The sequence below is a fragment of the Nilaparvata lugens genome, chromosome X (assembly GCF_014356525.2).
Source record: "Nilaparvata lugens isolate BPH chromosome X, ASM1435652v1, whole genome shotgun sequence".
NCBI lineage: Eukaryota > Metazoa > Arthropoda > Insecta > Hemiptera > Delphacidae > Nilaparvata > Nilaparvata lugens.
Window position 1 is genome coordinate 98724764 of NC_052518.1, and position 15319 is coordinate 98740082.

General features: G+C 33.9%; 2 protein-coding genes across 2 annotated transcripts in view; one reads left to right on the top strand and one right to left on the bottom strand.

The window, feature by feature from the left end:
• LOC111052616 (RNA-binding protein 26) overlaps positions 1–15319 on the bottom strand; it is a 116120-nt gene that overhangs the window by 44876 nt on the left and 55925 nt on the right. The window contains exon 13 of the mRNA XM_039442144.1: positions 10650–10787. Within this exon, the coding sequence (XP_039298078.1) occupies positions 10650–10787 (138 nt within the window). The remainder of the gene's footprint in view (positions 1–10649; positions 10788–15319) is intronic.
• On the top strand, positions 1445–8563 carry LOC120354858. Its single transcript, XM_039442792.1, has 2 exons — positions 1445–1645; positions 7847–8563. Exons 1-2 carry the CDS (start codon positions 1475–1477, stop codon positions 8546–8548), a joined length of 873 nt encoding a protein of 290 aa, XP_039298726.1. The 5' UTR covers positions 1445–1474; the 3' UTR covers positions 8549–8563.

Consider the following 15319-nt stretch of genomic DNA (forward strand, 5'->3'; position numbering starts at 1 on the left):
CAAGCGATATTTAACCCCTCATTTATTTGATCAGTACATCTTATTTATCAATTATAATATAACAGCATTATCTTTTATTAATGTCTGTATCCAACTCCTAGAGAGTTAGGACCTGTAATTCTTGTTGAATACAATCAATATTAATTATTTTGTTACAATTTTAAATTACATCAGAAATCAAATTAGTTCAACAAACAATTTATCTATTCCATTACATGGTGGAGGCGCCGGGTACGATTCCCCTATTATAAATTGTTACCATAATGTCTAGGGTTGTTCTCACAACCTTATAATACCATCACAATACCATACATAATATAACCCCAATATATTCCATCAATAAATACCCCATTACATGGTGTTGGGCGTCGTTCTCATGAGAAAGAGTTTATTAATTGACAAGATTAGCCTTCAAATTATCTATTGACATTTTCATTTCAGGTCATTATCATAATTATTATATTCTGTGTTTGATCTCGTATAATTATGTCCTCTATTCTCTCAACGTACAGGGTAAATATGATAATTGTTATTATTGTTATATTGAGATGAGTAGCTCTAGTTCTAGTGACTCTGAACAATCACCTAGTGAATTCGAGAATTATTATATTCTGTGTTTGATCTCGTATAATTATGTTCTCTATTCTCTCAACGTACAGGGTAAATATGATAATTGTTATTATTGTTATATTGAGATGAGTAGCTCTAGTTCTAGTGACTCTGAACAATCACCTAGTGAATTCGAGGTTTCATTATTACGTTTACCTATTGATTTAAAAGTAAAATCTCTGGATAAATCAGAATTATTAGAGCTAGGCAAACAGTTAGGTATTCACATCCCTCAATCTGTTAATATTGAATACTTGAGATTCGCTGTTGACTTGGCAAAAAAAGTTTGTATTTATGTGGACCACGATTCAGGAGCTAGAGATGCTCTAAGTCGATTACTTAAGTTAGGGTCCCTGTCTCAACGCGATCGTATTATCTTCCCTATGTTAGCCGATTACGAGCGAATAGTAGGCAAGCTAGGCAGAAATCAAGAACACATCTACGACACAGTAGCTCCCGATAACTTAGCAAATATCCTAATTCCAGAAAATAATATGGCAGGGAATGATAAAAGACCCTTTGCGAAACCCGAAAGCTATGGGGTACAAAGAGTGAAGACTTCAACGAGTGGTTGAAAACCTTCAATAGGGCAGCAAAAATAAATAAGTGGGATGAGGATGATAAAATCTTGTATTTACCCCTCTACCTCAAGAAAACAGCATTGGCAATTTTCGACATATTTTCGGATAAAAATGAAAACGCGACATTTCTTGATGCAGTAGGCCACTTAAAAAGTAAACTTGTAGACCCTGTTCATGAAGAGACAACCAGACAAAAACTCGAAAACAGAAACAAATTACCAACAGAAACATACACAGAATACACAGCAGATATAATAAAACTTTGTCACATTCTTGAGCCTCAAATGTCAGAGAAAAGAATAGTAGGATATGTTTTGAGAGGCTTAGACGTAGGAGCATTGCAACATGTTGCTTTCATGGACAATGCATCAGTTGAAGATTTAGAGAAAAATCTCGCCAAATATGAAAGATCTCGCTTCCTTCTAGACAAAAAGTTAGGAATGCATAATGCTTCAATCGAACAGCCTGTCCAAAAAATAAATGTAGTAGATACTTTAGAGAAGAAATTGAACGATCTGAGTATTGTGGTGAAAAATTTGAGTAGAAATGTAGGTCAATCACAAAATCCCAATCCTAATAGACAGTTTGGAAATAGGAGCGGAAACTTTTCCCCACACGAAACAAATCAGAACAACTTCCAAAGACAACCTTATTCAAACAATAATAATTACAATGATCGCGACAGAAACACACAATCACATAATCCTAATCCTAATAGACAGTTTGGAAATAGGAGCGGAAACGTCTTCCACACGAAACAAATCAGAACAATTTCCAAAGACAACCTTATACAAACAATAATTACACACAATCAAAATCAGTCAATTACAGGACACCAATCAACCCTAATAGGACTAGATTCTGTACATACTGTAAGAGGAATAATCACTGGAAAGACGATTGTTTTTTCTTATCAAAAAACTCGAATACAGGATCCCGAGCCTAGACGAATCGGATATGAACTTGGGATCCGGATTTGAAAAACAAAGCGCTGAATTTCCATTTGATAATTATTCTCCAAATTCAATTGATAAAGAAGAAATCACATGTAATATAATATCTTCTGTATCAATGAAAGATGAACAATCCAAAGCGATAGAATTTGTCAGGCAGTTTTTTCTCAATGCCAATAATAATCAGTTATACTCAAATGAAAGTGAAATTAATTGCTCTAACGAAATAGAAAGTGAAACCAACTTCAAACAGCTATTGTCTTCCGAAATGCATGCTCAGCACGAACTTGGAATGAATGGATCATTGACTAAAGAGAGAAGAATTCAAGTCCCAGTACTTACTATTAATGGAAAATTCAAAGGAAAAGATGTATCAATTACCATTGACACCGGTACGAACGTAAACATAGTTCAAAAAAATCTTTTAAGTAGCGATGATCTAAAACATTTGAAAAATAGTAGTATTGCTTTATCGGTAGCTAATGGTTCATTAATGCCGATCACAGGAATGATCTCGAGTGAAATTCAAATACATGACAGGAAATTCGAAGTAAATTTAGTAATTTCTGAAGACTTACAGGCCGATATTATTGTTGGAAATTCCTTCTTCTCAAAATATAAAATGAAATTAGATTATGAGAATAACATCATTTCAATGAACGATAATGGTAAAATAGTCGAATTAGACATGGATAAAGAGTGGATTTGTACATTAAATAGATTACACAACGATTCTGAAACAAATATTACAAAAGAAGTCTGCATACCCAATCCCGTAAATTTCGTCAAATGTGCTCTTGAAACAATAATCCCCGCTCAAAAAGACGTGAATGTCAAAGTCAATCTAACACAAAAATTGCTCAAAGTATCCCATTTTACTCCAAATGAATCGTTATTACATAATAAAAAATTGCATGTGCTTTGGAATGAGGATGATTTTGAAACACACATGAGTGAAATTAGAATTTTGAATCTAGGAAGGCAAGATATAAGATTGTTGCATGAAACTATTATTGGTGAAATTGAAGGAGAAGTTTGTAATTACGACGAATCTGTTTCATTAGTAGACTCTGTTCTATTCGATGGAGGGGGTTGTGAAATAGATATTAATAAAGATCTTACACCAGAGCAAAATTCAAAGCGAAAAGACTCATCAATAAATACAAACACCTATTTTCAACAAACGAAATTGATTTCGAGGAAGCGAAATTACCCGAATACAAGTTCAAACTTACAGATTACACACCCATTGCTAAGTCACCGTACAGATTACCTATCGCTCAAAGAACAGAAATAGACAGACAAGTAGAGTTATTGATAAAAGCAGGAATAGTTTGTGAAACCCAGAGTCATTATGCTTCTCCCGCATTTTTAGTTACTAAAAAAGACGGTGGATTCAGATTGGTTGTAGACTATAAAATGTTGAACGAGAAAATATTACCGGATAGATATCCCCTTCCCCTTCTTCAAACAATTTTTGATTCTCTTGACAATTCGGATTACTTTTCCACCCTAGATATCAGACAAGCATTTTTCCAACAGCCATTACACGAAGATTGTCGAAAATATGTAGCATTTGCAACTCATAAAGGGCTGTACACGTTCAAAAGACTACCTTTTGGTCTTAGAACATCTCCAAATGCTTTCCAACGAGCAATCAACCAAGTATTCAATGATTATTTGTATAGAGGAGTTTTGATTTACTTGGACGATATCATTAGCTATGGAGAATCATTTGATAAGCAATATCAACAGCTCGAGAAAACCTTGAAAAGATTGCAAGACGTAGGACTAAAATTGAATACATCTAAATGTCACTTCTTCTACCGAAAAATTAAAGTACTTGGACACACTGTCTCAAAGGAAGGGATACAACCCGCTTCCGAAACCTTGGAAGCTATCGAAAAATACCCTATACCCAAAACTGTCAAAGATGTCAGAGCATTTCTTGGTCTTAGTGGATTTTACCGAAAATTCATTCAAAACTACGCTATAATTGCAAGACCCTTAACAAATCTGATATCTAAAAATAACGAGAATAAACCAATCACTTGGGAAGAAGATCAGCAGAACGCATTCTCGGAAATAAAAAGCAAACTTTTATCACAACCCGTACTTCATCATTTTAATAATGATAAGGAGGTAGTGGTACACACAGATGCTTCTCGAGTTGGAATAGGGGGCATTATCTCGCAGCCTGATGACAATGGAAAATTACATCCAGTAGCTTTTGTTTCCAGAAAACTGACAAAACATGAAGAAAATTGGGCAGTAGGAGAGATTGAACTTCTATCAATAGTGTATTGTGTAAATTATTTCAGACAATACTTAATTGGCCGATTGTTTACAATCTACACAGATCATGCTAGTTTACAATACTATAAAACTTGGAAAAACCCCAGTATTCGAGTCAGTAAGTTACTTATGAAATTAACGGAGTTCACGTTCGATTTGAAATATAAACCAGGAGCCCAAATGCACGTACCTGATGCCCTGAGTAGATATCCACTAGAGAAGGATATAACTGATCTCACAAAGGACGAAAACTACAATATATTCGAAATAGAAGAAATAGACATAAAGACTTTACAGAAAAATGATGAGAGTATAAGAAAAATATATGATGCAATACGAAACCCTAATCATAGTGATACAGCTACGATTAGAAAGGCGAGAAAATACACGATCGAAAAAGACATTGTCTATCTGAAGAAATTTGATGGGCATACCAATCAATTGAAACTTCTCGTACCCCGATCTCTTATCAATAAAATCCTTGAAACATTCCATGATGATTCCTTAACAGGTGGACATACCGGCATTTATAAAACCCATGAGAAAATATCATCGAAATATTATTGGGAAAATATGTATGAAAACATTGCGAATTATGTAAGATCATGTAAAAATTGCCAAGAGAGAAAAACCCCTACTACGAAGCCTCAAGGTTTCTTATCACCCATCAAGTGTGATAGTAAGCCTTTCTCAAGTATCATGATGGACTACATCGGTCCGTTAGAGAGCTCAATGGGCTATTCATACATTCTAACGATTGTTGACTTAACGACCCGATATATTTTAGCTGAACCTTGTAAACACGCCGACGCAAATAATACCACTAAATGCTTATGGAAATTAATATACCGATTTGGCGTTCCAAAAGAAATTCGATCCGATAGAGGTACACATTTTGTAAATAAAAAAGTCGATGACCTTATGGTTGAGCTTGGAATCAAACACATATTAGGATCATCAAGTCACCACCAAAGTCAAGGTCTGGCCGAAAGAGCCAACCGGACAATTCAAGAGATGCTAACAGCTTACGTAGCCGATAATAGGAATTTGTGGGTACAAATGCTGCCGAAAGTTTTATTCGCATACAATACTTCGAAACAATGCTCTTTGAAATATACACCTTTTTTCTTATTGCACGGTTTTGAAGCCACTACTCCTTTAGATTTGAAAATCTTTCCCGAAAATGACGACGTCACTTATCATTTAGACGCGAGATTAGCAAATCTTAAAGAAGTGCGAGAACAGATACCATCAATCTTATCAGATGCACAAGAAAAACAGAAATACTATTACGATAGGAATAGAACAGATTGCATTTTTGAACCAGGAGATTTAGTTATGGTCCACGATCCTGATGTAAGACAAGGACAGTCTAGGAAATTAGTCAAAAAATATTCAGGCCCATATGAAGTAGTAAAGAAAGTAACAGATGAAGTCTATGAGATATTTTTTCCGCTACGAGGTACTTATAAAAATGTAGCTTTTCATGTAGATAAATTGAAAAAATATTTCATACGAGATCCCATCAATTAAGTGTTTATTGTTCTATTGTCTAACTGTATTCTTTATTCCAGCACTTTTCTTTATGCTAGCAATTATACCTCGCTCATCCTAAATCTTTGCCTTTCATTAATTTAAAAGACAATTGATGAGAAGAAATCGAGATGAAACATTCATGTAATTTATTTATTTTCCAAATCATTGAAAAACAATATCATGCTTACAACTGAATTTTTAGAGAATTTTGTTTGCGAGATCAGTATTGACTTGTGAAGCGATCAAATCCATTTTCTCACGACTAGATATCGAGATGATTCTCAAATCACAATAGTATGCAGTTTTCAATCAATCAATTAATTAATTGGATTTCTACTTCGATGAAACAATGAAATATAATTGAGCTCTGATAGACAATTTTACTAGACATTCTAACGATGATTCATTATTAAAAGATGTGAATTGTTCTCACGTTTTTGTTTATGAATGAATGCTATTTGAAAATCATCAAATACGATTTATGCTTGAATATTATTTTCTTGACTCGTATGTAATAAAATGTTTCTCTTTTTCAGAAACGGATGATTCTTGATATAATAATTTATTTATTTATAAGATTATTTATGTGAAAACGTATATTTTAATAACAATATTATCTGTATTGATGTTAATGAAATAATCAATTCCAGTAGGTGATTACGATTGGAATATAAGAAATAGCTATTAATTTGACCATTTACATAATCTATTTGTAGGGTTTTTGGGGATTTTACTAGTAATTATTGTTTATAAAATTGATATCTTATACGAACTGTTCATTGATAGATTAATATAGAGTACTAACTGATATAATATTTTTAAAATGAATACCATAATACTTTGTTCCTTAGCATTTGTAGAATATGTTGTACGGTATTGTCTCAAGAAATTTCTCTTTTTCACGGAGCTCTATTTAAAGAAATTCACAATGTAGTATTTTACGAGTCCACAGTTCCAATAACATTCAGTATTCCTAGGTCAAATCCTTTATTTGTTATGAGGAACCTTCTGAGTACTCCTTTAAAAATTGACTCATGTCCTTTCCCTTCCTCATCGGAGTGTGCAGTATTTGATCAGATTCATCGAACGGAGCTGCAACTTCTACAACTACAAGACGGCATTTACATTGGCAGCGATGACGACAACACTCCAGCTGAGAGCGAAAATCGACTACCACGCCGCGAACGCTCTATCGATACGATCGGGGCGGTCCTAAACTGGTGTTGCGGAGTAGCTACCGACGAAGAATTGGGCGCATACGTGAAAACCGAAACCGACATCACTTCTCATCTCAGTAATCTTCAAGACTTCGTTCACGCTGAACATGTCGAATTGATAGACAACACACGCAAGATGAACGGCATGGCAGAGAACGTGAAGAAAGTATTGAACAACATGAAGCATGACCTTATTCTTTGGCAAGAATCATTCACCCAACAGAATAAGTTTCAGAAAGGGAATACTACAACCGATATACTGAAAACACAACTGAGGACTACTATTTTCATGTATATGATGACTCTATCTAACAACTACAATGAAATCGACATGAGATGCTACAATCAACAACTTTCTCATCACGTCATTTCAAAAGAAGACCTAAACAATCGACTTCAAGAACTCGAAAAGAAAATAAACAAGAGAAACTTCACCATATCAACAAAAGACAACGATAAAATTCGAAACTTGAAACTAACATCCTGCAGAAAATCCGACAACGAACTATTGGTTACCCTCAAAATACCAATAAAGAAGAAAAATTCAACTATTTCATTATTCCACCTGCAATCTATCCCGCTTCATTGGAATGGTCATACCTGCCGTTTGACCTCCCAACATCACCTGATACTTAGAGAAGAAAATAAACTGCAAATCCTGTCAGATGACGAAGAAGACGATTGCCAGTTCAAGCAGAAAGGCCTCTGCTTGATTCCGAGGAAAAAGATGTCGAACTCCGCCACCCAAGCCACTTGTCTCCACCTTCTAACATCAGAAGCAGACGTATCGGAGCTACGAGAAGTCTGCAAATTTGATTGTAAAGCAACTGACAATCAAACCCTAATCACTCGCCTACGAGAAGACACCTTCCTATTCCACAACACCGGCAAAAAGACGACAATTCGCTGTAAAAACTCAACAACTGAGGTCCCAAGCAACAGTCCAGGAACCCTATCACTCCACATCCCTTGCAACTGCGAACTTCAAGACGACAACGGCGACGTACTGATAAGCACTCTTTATCCTTGCGACTCCCGTTCCCATCCTTCTCCAGCTATTAATAATTTAATTCCTCACATGTGGACAAATTTATCTAAATTGAGCATCCCAATTTTTAAACATGAGACTCTGCCTCAGTACTTAAACCTTTCGGAAATCTTAAATGAAAATTGGCACTTGAATTTTTCAAAATTTGAAGAGCACAACTCATTCTCAGAAGACATTTTCCATCATGTTGAAATGCCAAATAACTTTGATTTGTTAGGGGTGAACAATAAACTGATCATTTATATTATTATTGTCTGGCAAACACTGATAACTGTTATATTCTTGTATTTGTCTTCAAAATTATATTAAGAAGAAAGCAAATCAACTGAGAGTCCCGAAACGTACTCCAATTGTGGACTACCCACAGGAGCTTTAAGAATATATTGTGTTTTAGTAAAGTAGTATGTAATGAAATCATTGAAATAATGGGTTAGGATATAGGAAACTATGCAAATAATAATTACTTATTCACTATTATTGTATCCATTTACTCTTTTATGCTATCGATTCAAATATTTTCCCAGATTAGAAGATAAACTATTTCAATTATTATTATTATTCTTATTTTCAAGGTCCACAATATTATTTTGCTTACTCGAATACTATTCGGACTTGATGTTTAATTTTTGCATTATGATTCAATTTTATTACTTTCGTAGATTTTGTAGGTTTAATTTTATTCATCAATATAATTGAAATTTTTTCCATTCAATTCTTATTCAGATATGAATGTATTGAATTGTTGATTTGAAGTTGATTGATGTGTTAGGCTAAGTTTGATTTTTTATGAATTAGTTCACTATAATGTAATTTATATCACTTGCATTTAGCTTATGAATTGGCACTCACATAGATTTAAGGTATTCATTGAAAGTTATGTTACATATAAATATCCAATTAGAATAATATTGTGAATAATAATAATAATTTTAGCTTGCGGTAATTTTGACTTTAATTTTTGAAATATTATTGAAATGTGTAAAAATTAACTTAGAGAGATGCCGTTTTTTCGATAACTTCGGGTCGAAGTTTAGGGGGACCCGGGGATGTAATAGAACTACATAATTTTATTATTTGTCATGAATTTTCACAATGAATAGATAAATTGTTGACGACGGTGAAAATTCATGACAAGTAAAATTATGAAAAAAATGAGAGGCTCTAGGCAGACGGTGGTAAGGACGGGACCTGGAAACATCTACAGCAGATCAACCAGCCCGACTTCTCCCTACTGAGAGGGTCTCCCATTTGGGTAGAGTGAGTGCCAAATTAATTATATTATTTTTATGTGAGGGTATATCTTGTCAATATTATTTGAAATCATATTTTATCATTTGAAAATAATTCTTTTTAAATTATCAATAAATATTATATTATTCATTCTACATTTAATTATTTTACAATTAAAACCTTTCTCATGAGATAAAGAGTAAGATCCAAATTTAACCTCTCGTTAGCCAAGCGATATTTAACCCCTCATTTATTTGATCAGTACATCTTATTTATCAATTATAATATAACAGCATTATCTTTTATTAATGTCTGTATCCAACTCCTAGAGAGTTAGGACCTGTAATTCTTGTTGAATACAATCAATATTAATTATTTTGTTACAATTTTAAATTACATCAGAAATCAAATTAGTTCAACAAACAATTTATCTATTCCATTACAAGGTAATGTAAAAACAGTTTGAAGATTTTGTTGGGGAAGACTGTGCGCTGGCAGAGGTGAAATTGAACATTTGGTCAAATTAGAACAATTGCTAAGGATGGAGATTAAAGGAAAAGTTAGATCGAGGGTTGGATGAGACATAGAAGTATGCAACACTACAACTTGATGGAAATATACATTCAAATCTAAAGATACCAACTCAAAAACAAAAAATGAGAAAGCAAAGGTAAAAAATAAATAAAACAAATCAAAATCATTCAAATGCATAGCAGAGCTTGGATAATTCTAGATACTAAAATCATATTAACCAAGTCTAAATATCGTGGGTTTAATTTAAACACTACAAGCACGAAGAAATTTCATAAATCCAAGTTTTGCTGTAGCTGCAAAGAAAATGCGAGGTTTTCAAGGGCTTCTAAATCATCCTTGTTCAAATGGTAAATTATACAAGTTTGATTTTTCAGAAGCAGAATCAGAAGCAAAATCAACTGAATGCAGAAACTGAAATAATTCATGCGTGAGATGATTGTGAACAAATAAAGAAGGAAATTTATGAGTGTCTAGAGAAGAATCTAAAATTCTAAAGTGTCTAAAATGACAATTCTAATGTGTTTATAATCTAAATTATAAAAGTTTCTAAAGAATTTATAAGAAGTGTTCAATAAAGAACTTTATAATGAGTGTCTAAAACAACCGTGAAACAAGGTCACAATAATTGTTTTTAGGCAATACATACGTTTCCTTCAGTTTGTTCATTGTGCTGTACAGACTCTGGTTGCAGAGTATTGAGAACTTTGGCAGGAGATGGATTGACAGCAGCCCCTAGTCTCTCTTTCACCGAAGGTCTCTTAGGAGGAACGTTCTCTTGTTTCCCCTAGAAAATAAACAAATGTTCCCACATGCAAATCTATCTACGGTACATGCAACACAACGTTTTTGAGGTAACAGTAAATCCAGTTACACACACATCGATTTTTTTCCGTCCTTGTGAAATCTACCAGATAAAATGGAACTTGGCAAACATATAAACACATCATTTGTTTGCCAAAGTATGTTTCATCTAATAGAATTTAAAATGACGGCAAAAATCGTACGTCCATGAATCGATGTGTGTGTATAACTGGACTACGAGAGAATAGAAGTGATAGTTATTCATTCACGAAAACTTGTGGTTCGAGTTCCAAGAAAGTGGAATGAATTGGAGCACTGAATAACGCCGATAAATTTTCCCATATTTGTGCACCTCGAACCTAGCTAGACTCTAATTTTTTTCCAGAATGATACAAATATAATTAATGATAGAAATTTTTTGTTAGAATTCCAGAATCCAATATCTAGTGTAATCAAGCTTACATTCATAACGACTTCGAATTTCGAGTTTTTCTAGCCATTCTGAGAAAAATTAGTAGTCATTATTAAGGCTGTGCAAAGGCTAAAAATAAACTTTCTACTGGTGATATTTTTCAAAGTTTTTCGATTTGTATATCATCAAGCTATCAAAATGAAAACGTTTTCTCAGGAAAATGTTTTTTCTTATCATTACTTTTTGAGATATGAGCGCCTGAAGATTAAATTTTTGGGACAGAACATTTCAAATTCGGTGAGAGATAAATCCATGAGATTTAGAAGATAGATTCTTGATGGTATTGTTGATCTAGTAAAACAATTTTTTTTTGAAAATATCCATTTTAAAATAGTTATTCAATTTACTAAAAATAACCAAAAATAACTTTCAGTTGAGTTTAACTTTTTCAAAGATTGATATTTTCAGAAAATTTTTGTTTTACTAGATCAACAATACCATGAAGAATCCATCCTCTAAATCTCATGGATTTCTGTCCTAAAAATTAAAACTTCAGGCGCTCATATCTCAAAAAGTAATGATCGGAAAAAAATGTTTTCCTGAGAAAACTTTTTCATTTTGATAGCTTGATGATATACAAATCGAAAAACTTTGAAAAATATCACGTGTAGAAAGTTTATTTTTCGCCACACTTGGATGTAATGAGCTGGTTTACGTGCGTCATATGGTGGCCGAAAGTGATTGTTTTCCGACCAGGCCGGTAAAACTTTACGGCCCTAGGGCTGTAAAATGACCTTGAATAACAGCTGATTCTGATTTGATATGAACGGGTTTACAAAATAGTTTTTGAAACAGAATCAGTTTATGCTTCTAGAATTGAATAAAGTATTTTGCAATAAGATACTATCATTTCATTTGGATGAATGAAATACAAATAAGATATTATAAACTACTCAAATTCAATTTTCAGAGTATAATAGAATCTAACCTCAACCTCATAGTACTGCGTTTATCACAAAACCTGGTGGATAGTTTTGGAACTACTTGGGCAATATCCATGGTGCTGAACGTTTTAACAAATAGTTTATGAAACAGAATCAGTTTATGCTTCTAGAATTGAATAAAGTATTCTGCAGTAATATACTATCATTTTATTTGGATGAATGAAATAGAGGTAAGATATCTTCTTCTTCTATATAATAAGAGAGAGTGGGGTTGTGTTTGTTCGCATCAAAACATGTCAACTTGTGGATTGCATACCGGAAAAACGGGAATGATTTAGATCTCCAAATTTTGAACATAGATTCTAAAAATATCAATCTCGTGCACCTGGAAGCCCAAATTTCTATTTTCCTTCTAGATTTTTCAGAATATTAATGTTCAAATTCATCTATGCTACCGTAGGCTAATTGAAGTTCCATAGCCCAAAGTGTGTATTTTCATCAGCAGGTTATAAGACTACCATTTACCAACGTCTAAATAGCGCAGCGGTAAGAAGCTTGCTTACGGAGCGATGGTACCTCGGTTCAAATCCCCCGATGCTTCCCATTTTTTTGTTCTTAATTTTTTCCCTCGAAACGTATTATTATCAATTATTTTTTGAAGGAATTTGTTTTCATTACTATTGAACTTGGATTTTATCAAATAATTATTTTCAATGTAAAATTTTGCCACCAGTACAAATGAATTGGACATAGTCTTCATGCTGTAGGCCTATAATTTATTGAATTTCATAAGAAAAACATGAATAGATCACAATAAAATGAGTAATAATTTTTATTCTTCAGTTATAATGTAGGCTACTATCAGACACGAATTCCCAGTGAAACGAGTATTTTAGGTATTTTTTTTGGAATTGGGAAAACAAGAGGCTGCCTGATTCAAATTGAGGAGGATCCTAATAGAACTAAAATTTATTGATGTATTGGAAAAATCAATATGATTCTGTGAGGTTTCCAAGTATTATGTATTCTTCAGTTTTCTATACTTTAATAACTAGATACTAATAACTATACTAATAGCTAGAGCTATGACCTTCCACTTTAGTTTTCGGAACTACTTAATAAACAATTATTCTCATATATATTGTTTATTTCTCTGTGTGGCGAAAAATAGCGTTCGCACCACGGGCAAAAATGTTTTTCCGGCTCTCAATCTTTTCTAGTCCTCGGCCTACGGCCTCGGACTTGAAAACCGATTTCGAGCCGGAAAAGTCTCATTTTCGGCCCTAGGTGCGAAATATACTATTTCGCCTTTGCACAGCCTTCATGTAAGTTTGATCGCACTTAATATCATTCTACTTTTTGGATTCTAAGCACAAATTTCAATCATTGAAGATATTTTTATAATTATTGTGGAAAAATTTAGAGTCTAGGTTTGAGGTTGGCTATTGGGAAAGTCTAACGGCGTTAGTGTTTCTTGCAATTCGAACCACACATTTCCGAAACCAACAAGCAGATTTGCCTTTCAGTTGAACCTCACCTCGCAGGATTCATTCATTATCATTTATTTCTATATGATAGAAGAGGATAGAGGCTTGTATCCTCTTCGATCATGAATAAATAAACGAAAATTAATTATTCCTGTGAAGAGAAGTTCAACTGAAAAGCAAAGACATATACGATACACATAATAGACCAAACGGACTTGGACATAAGCTTTCATCACTTGTATGATATTTCTATACAGAAATAAATGAAAATGAATGATTCCTGCAGAGTGACGTTCAACTAAAAAGCAAGTTACTCAAACAATAGACAAGATAAACTACGCAGAACCAAACGGACATGGACATAACTTCACACATAATTTTGTTTCAAATCTACTTTCACATAACCTCAGATAATTTGTTTCAAATCTACTTCACATATATTCTCCGTGCTTTAGTTAGTAGTCCATTACCAGATACTTTTCAAGGGATTCGGAGTATTAAAAACATTTTCAAGGAATTCGGAGTATTGTCTTGATAAAAGAAAGAAGGTGTACACCTCATCCTTGAAGTATTTATTCCTGACGTAATTCACAAACTAAAAGTTATTAGCAGCATTAAATAATATTATAATATACATCTGTAATCATTTCAGTTGTACCGTACTTATATAACCATGGAGAAAATAAACTTGCATTAACCTGTTAAATAAGGCTCAACTCACACTTACGCGACTCAAGTCGAGAAGAGACTCGACTCTAGTCGAGAGCATGTGTTTCCAAATGGCGACACTCAGACCAGTCGATTCTAGTCTCCGCGACGTCACCATTTGAAAACACAAGCTCTCGACTAGAGTCGAGTCTCTTCTCAACCTGAGTCGCGTAAGTGTGAGTTGAGCCTTAGTATACATTCATAAGTAGGCTAGTGAATGAATGGTCCTAAACGTTTTCAAGGCTGTATCTAACATCCTCGGACTAGTTATGACATAGTTACTATTGTTTAAGTGAGACTAATCTGGAAAGAAGTTGCATCATATTATGTTTTTAAATATACAGTTGTTGGCCATGCTTATTGATTTTTTGGAAAGTTTTACAGCAAAAAAATTATTGATTCTTGAAGAACTATATCTATCCTTTCTCAAATAATTCTTCTGCCACACGTTTCAAACGTTTATTTTTGTTCTTTTATTTTATTTATTCGGTCATTTACATTCATTTGTCAGTAATTTTTATTTATTTCATCATCATTTTACTCCTTAGAAGCCAAAGGGTGGGCACTTAGTGAGGAGGGAAGAGGAAGAGGGGAGCGGGATATAGGTACCTCCTGTAACACACATACATTTAATGTTATGAGGCGCCCGCATCGTGAAGAGGTCGAGATAGAGGTACGCCTCTTCTACAACAAGGAATTTATTTGTATTACAGTGAGGTAAGTCTATCCCGCTTCGACCTATTCCCTCCACCTCTACGGCTCAACTCACACTTACGCGACTCAAGTCGAGAGGAGACTGTGACTCTAGCCTCTTCGCGACGCATGTGTTTTCAAATGGTGACACTCAGACCAGTCGACTCTAGTCTCTGCGACCTCACGACTGTGAGACATGCTGGTCGAGCCTCGACTTGAGTTGCATAGTACCATGCATTTTTAATGAAAGTGAGGTTATGTTTTATGAACG

What these genes read in the sequence shown, in the direction of transcription:
- LOC120354858 (XM_039442792.1), top strand. Translation starts at nt 1,475, where the DNA reads ATGTCAGAGAAAAGAATAGTAGGATATGTTTTGAGAGGCTTAGACGTA. An exon ending in TAGGAATGCATAATGCTTCA is followed by an intron (nt 1,646 to 7,846) that starts ATCGAACAGCCT and finishes AATAAACTGCAA; the next exon opens with ATCCTGTCAGATGACGAAGA.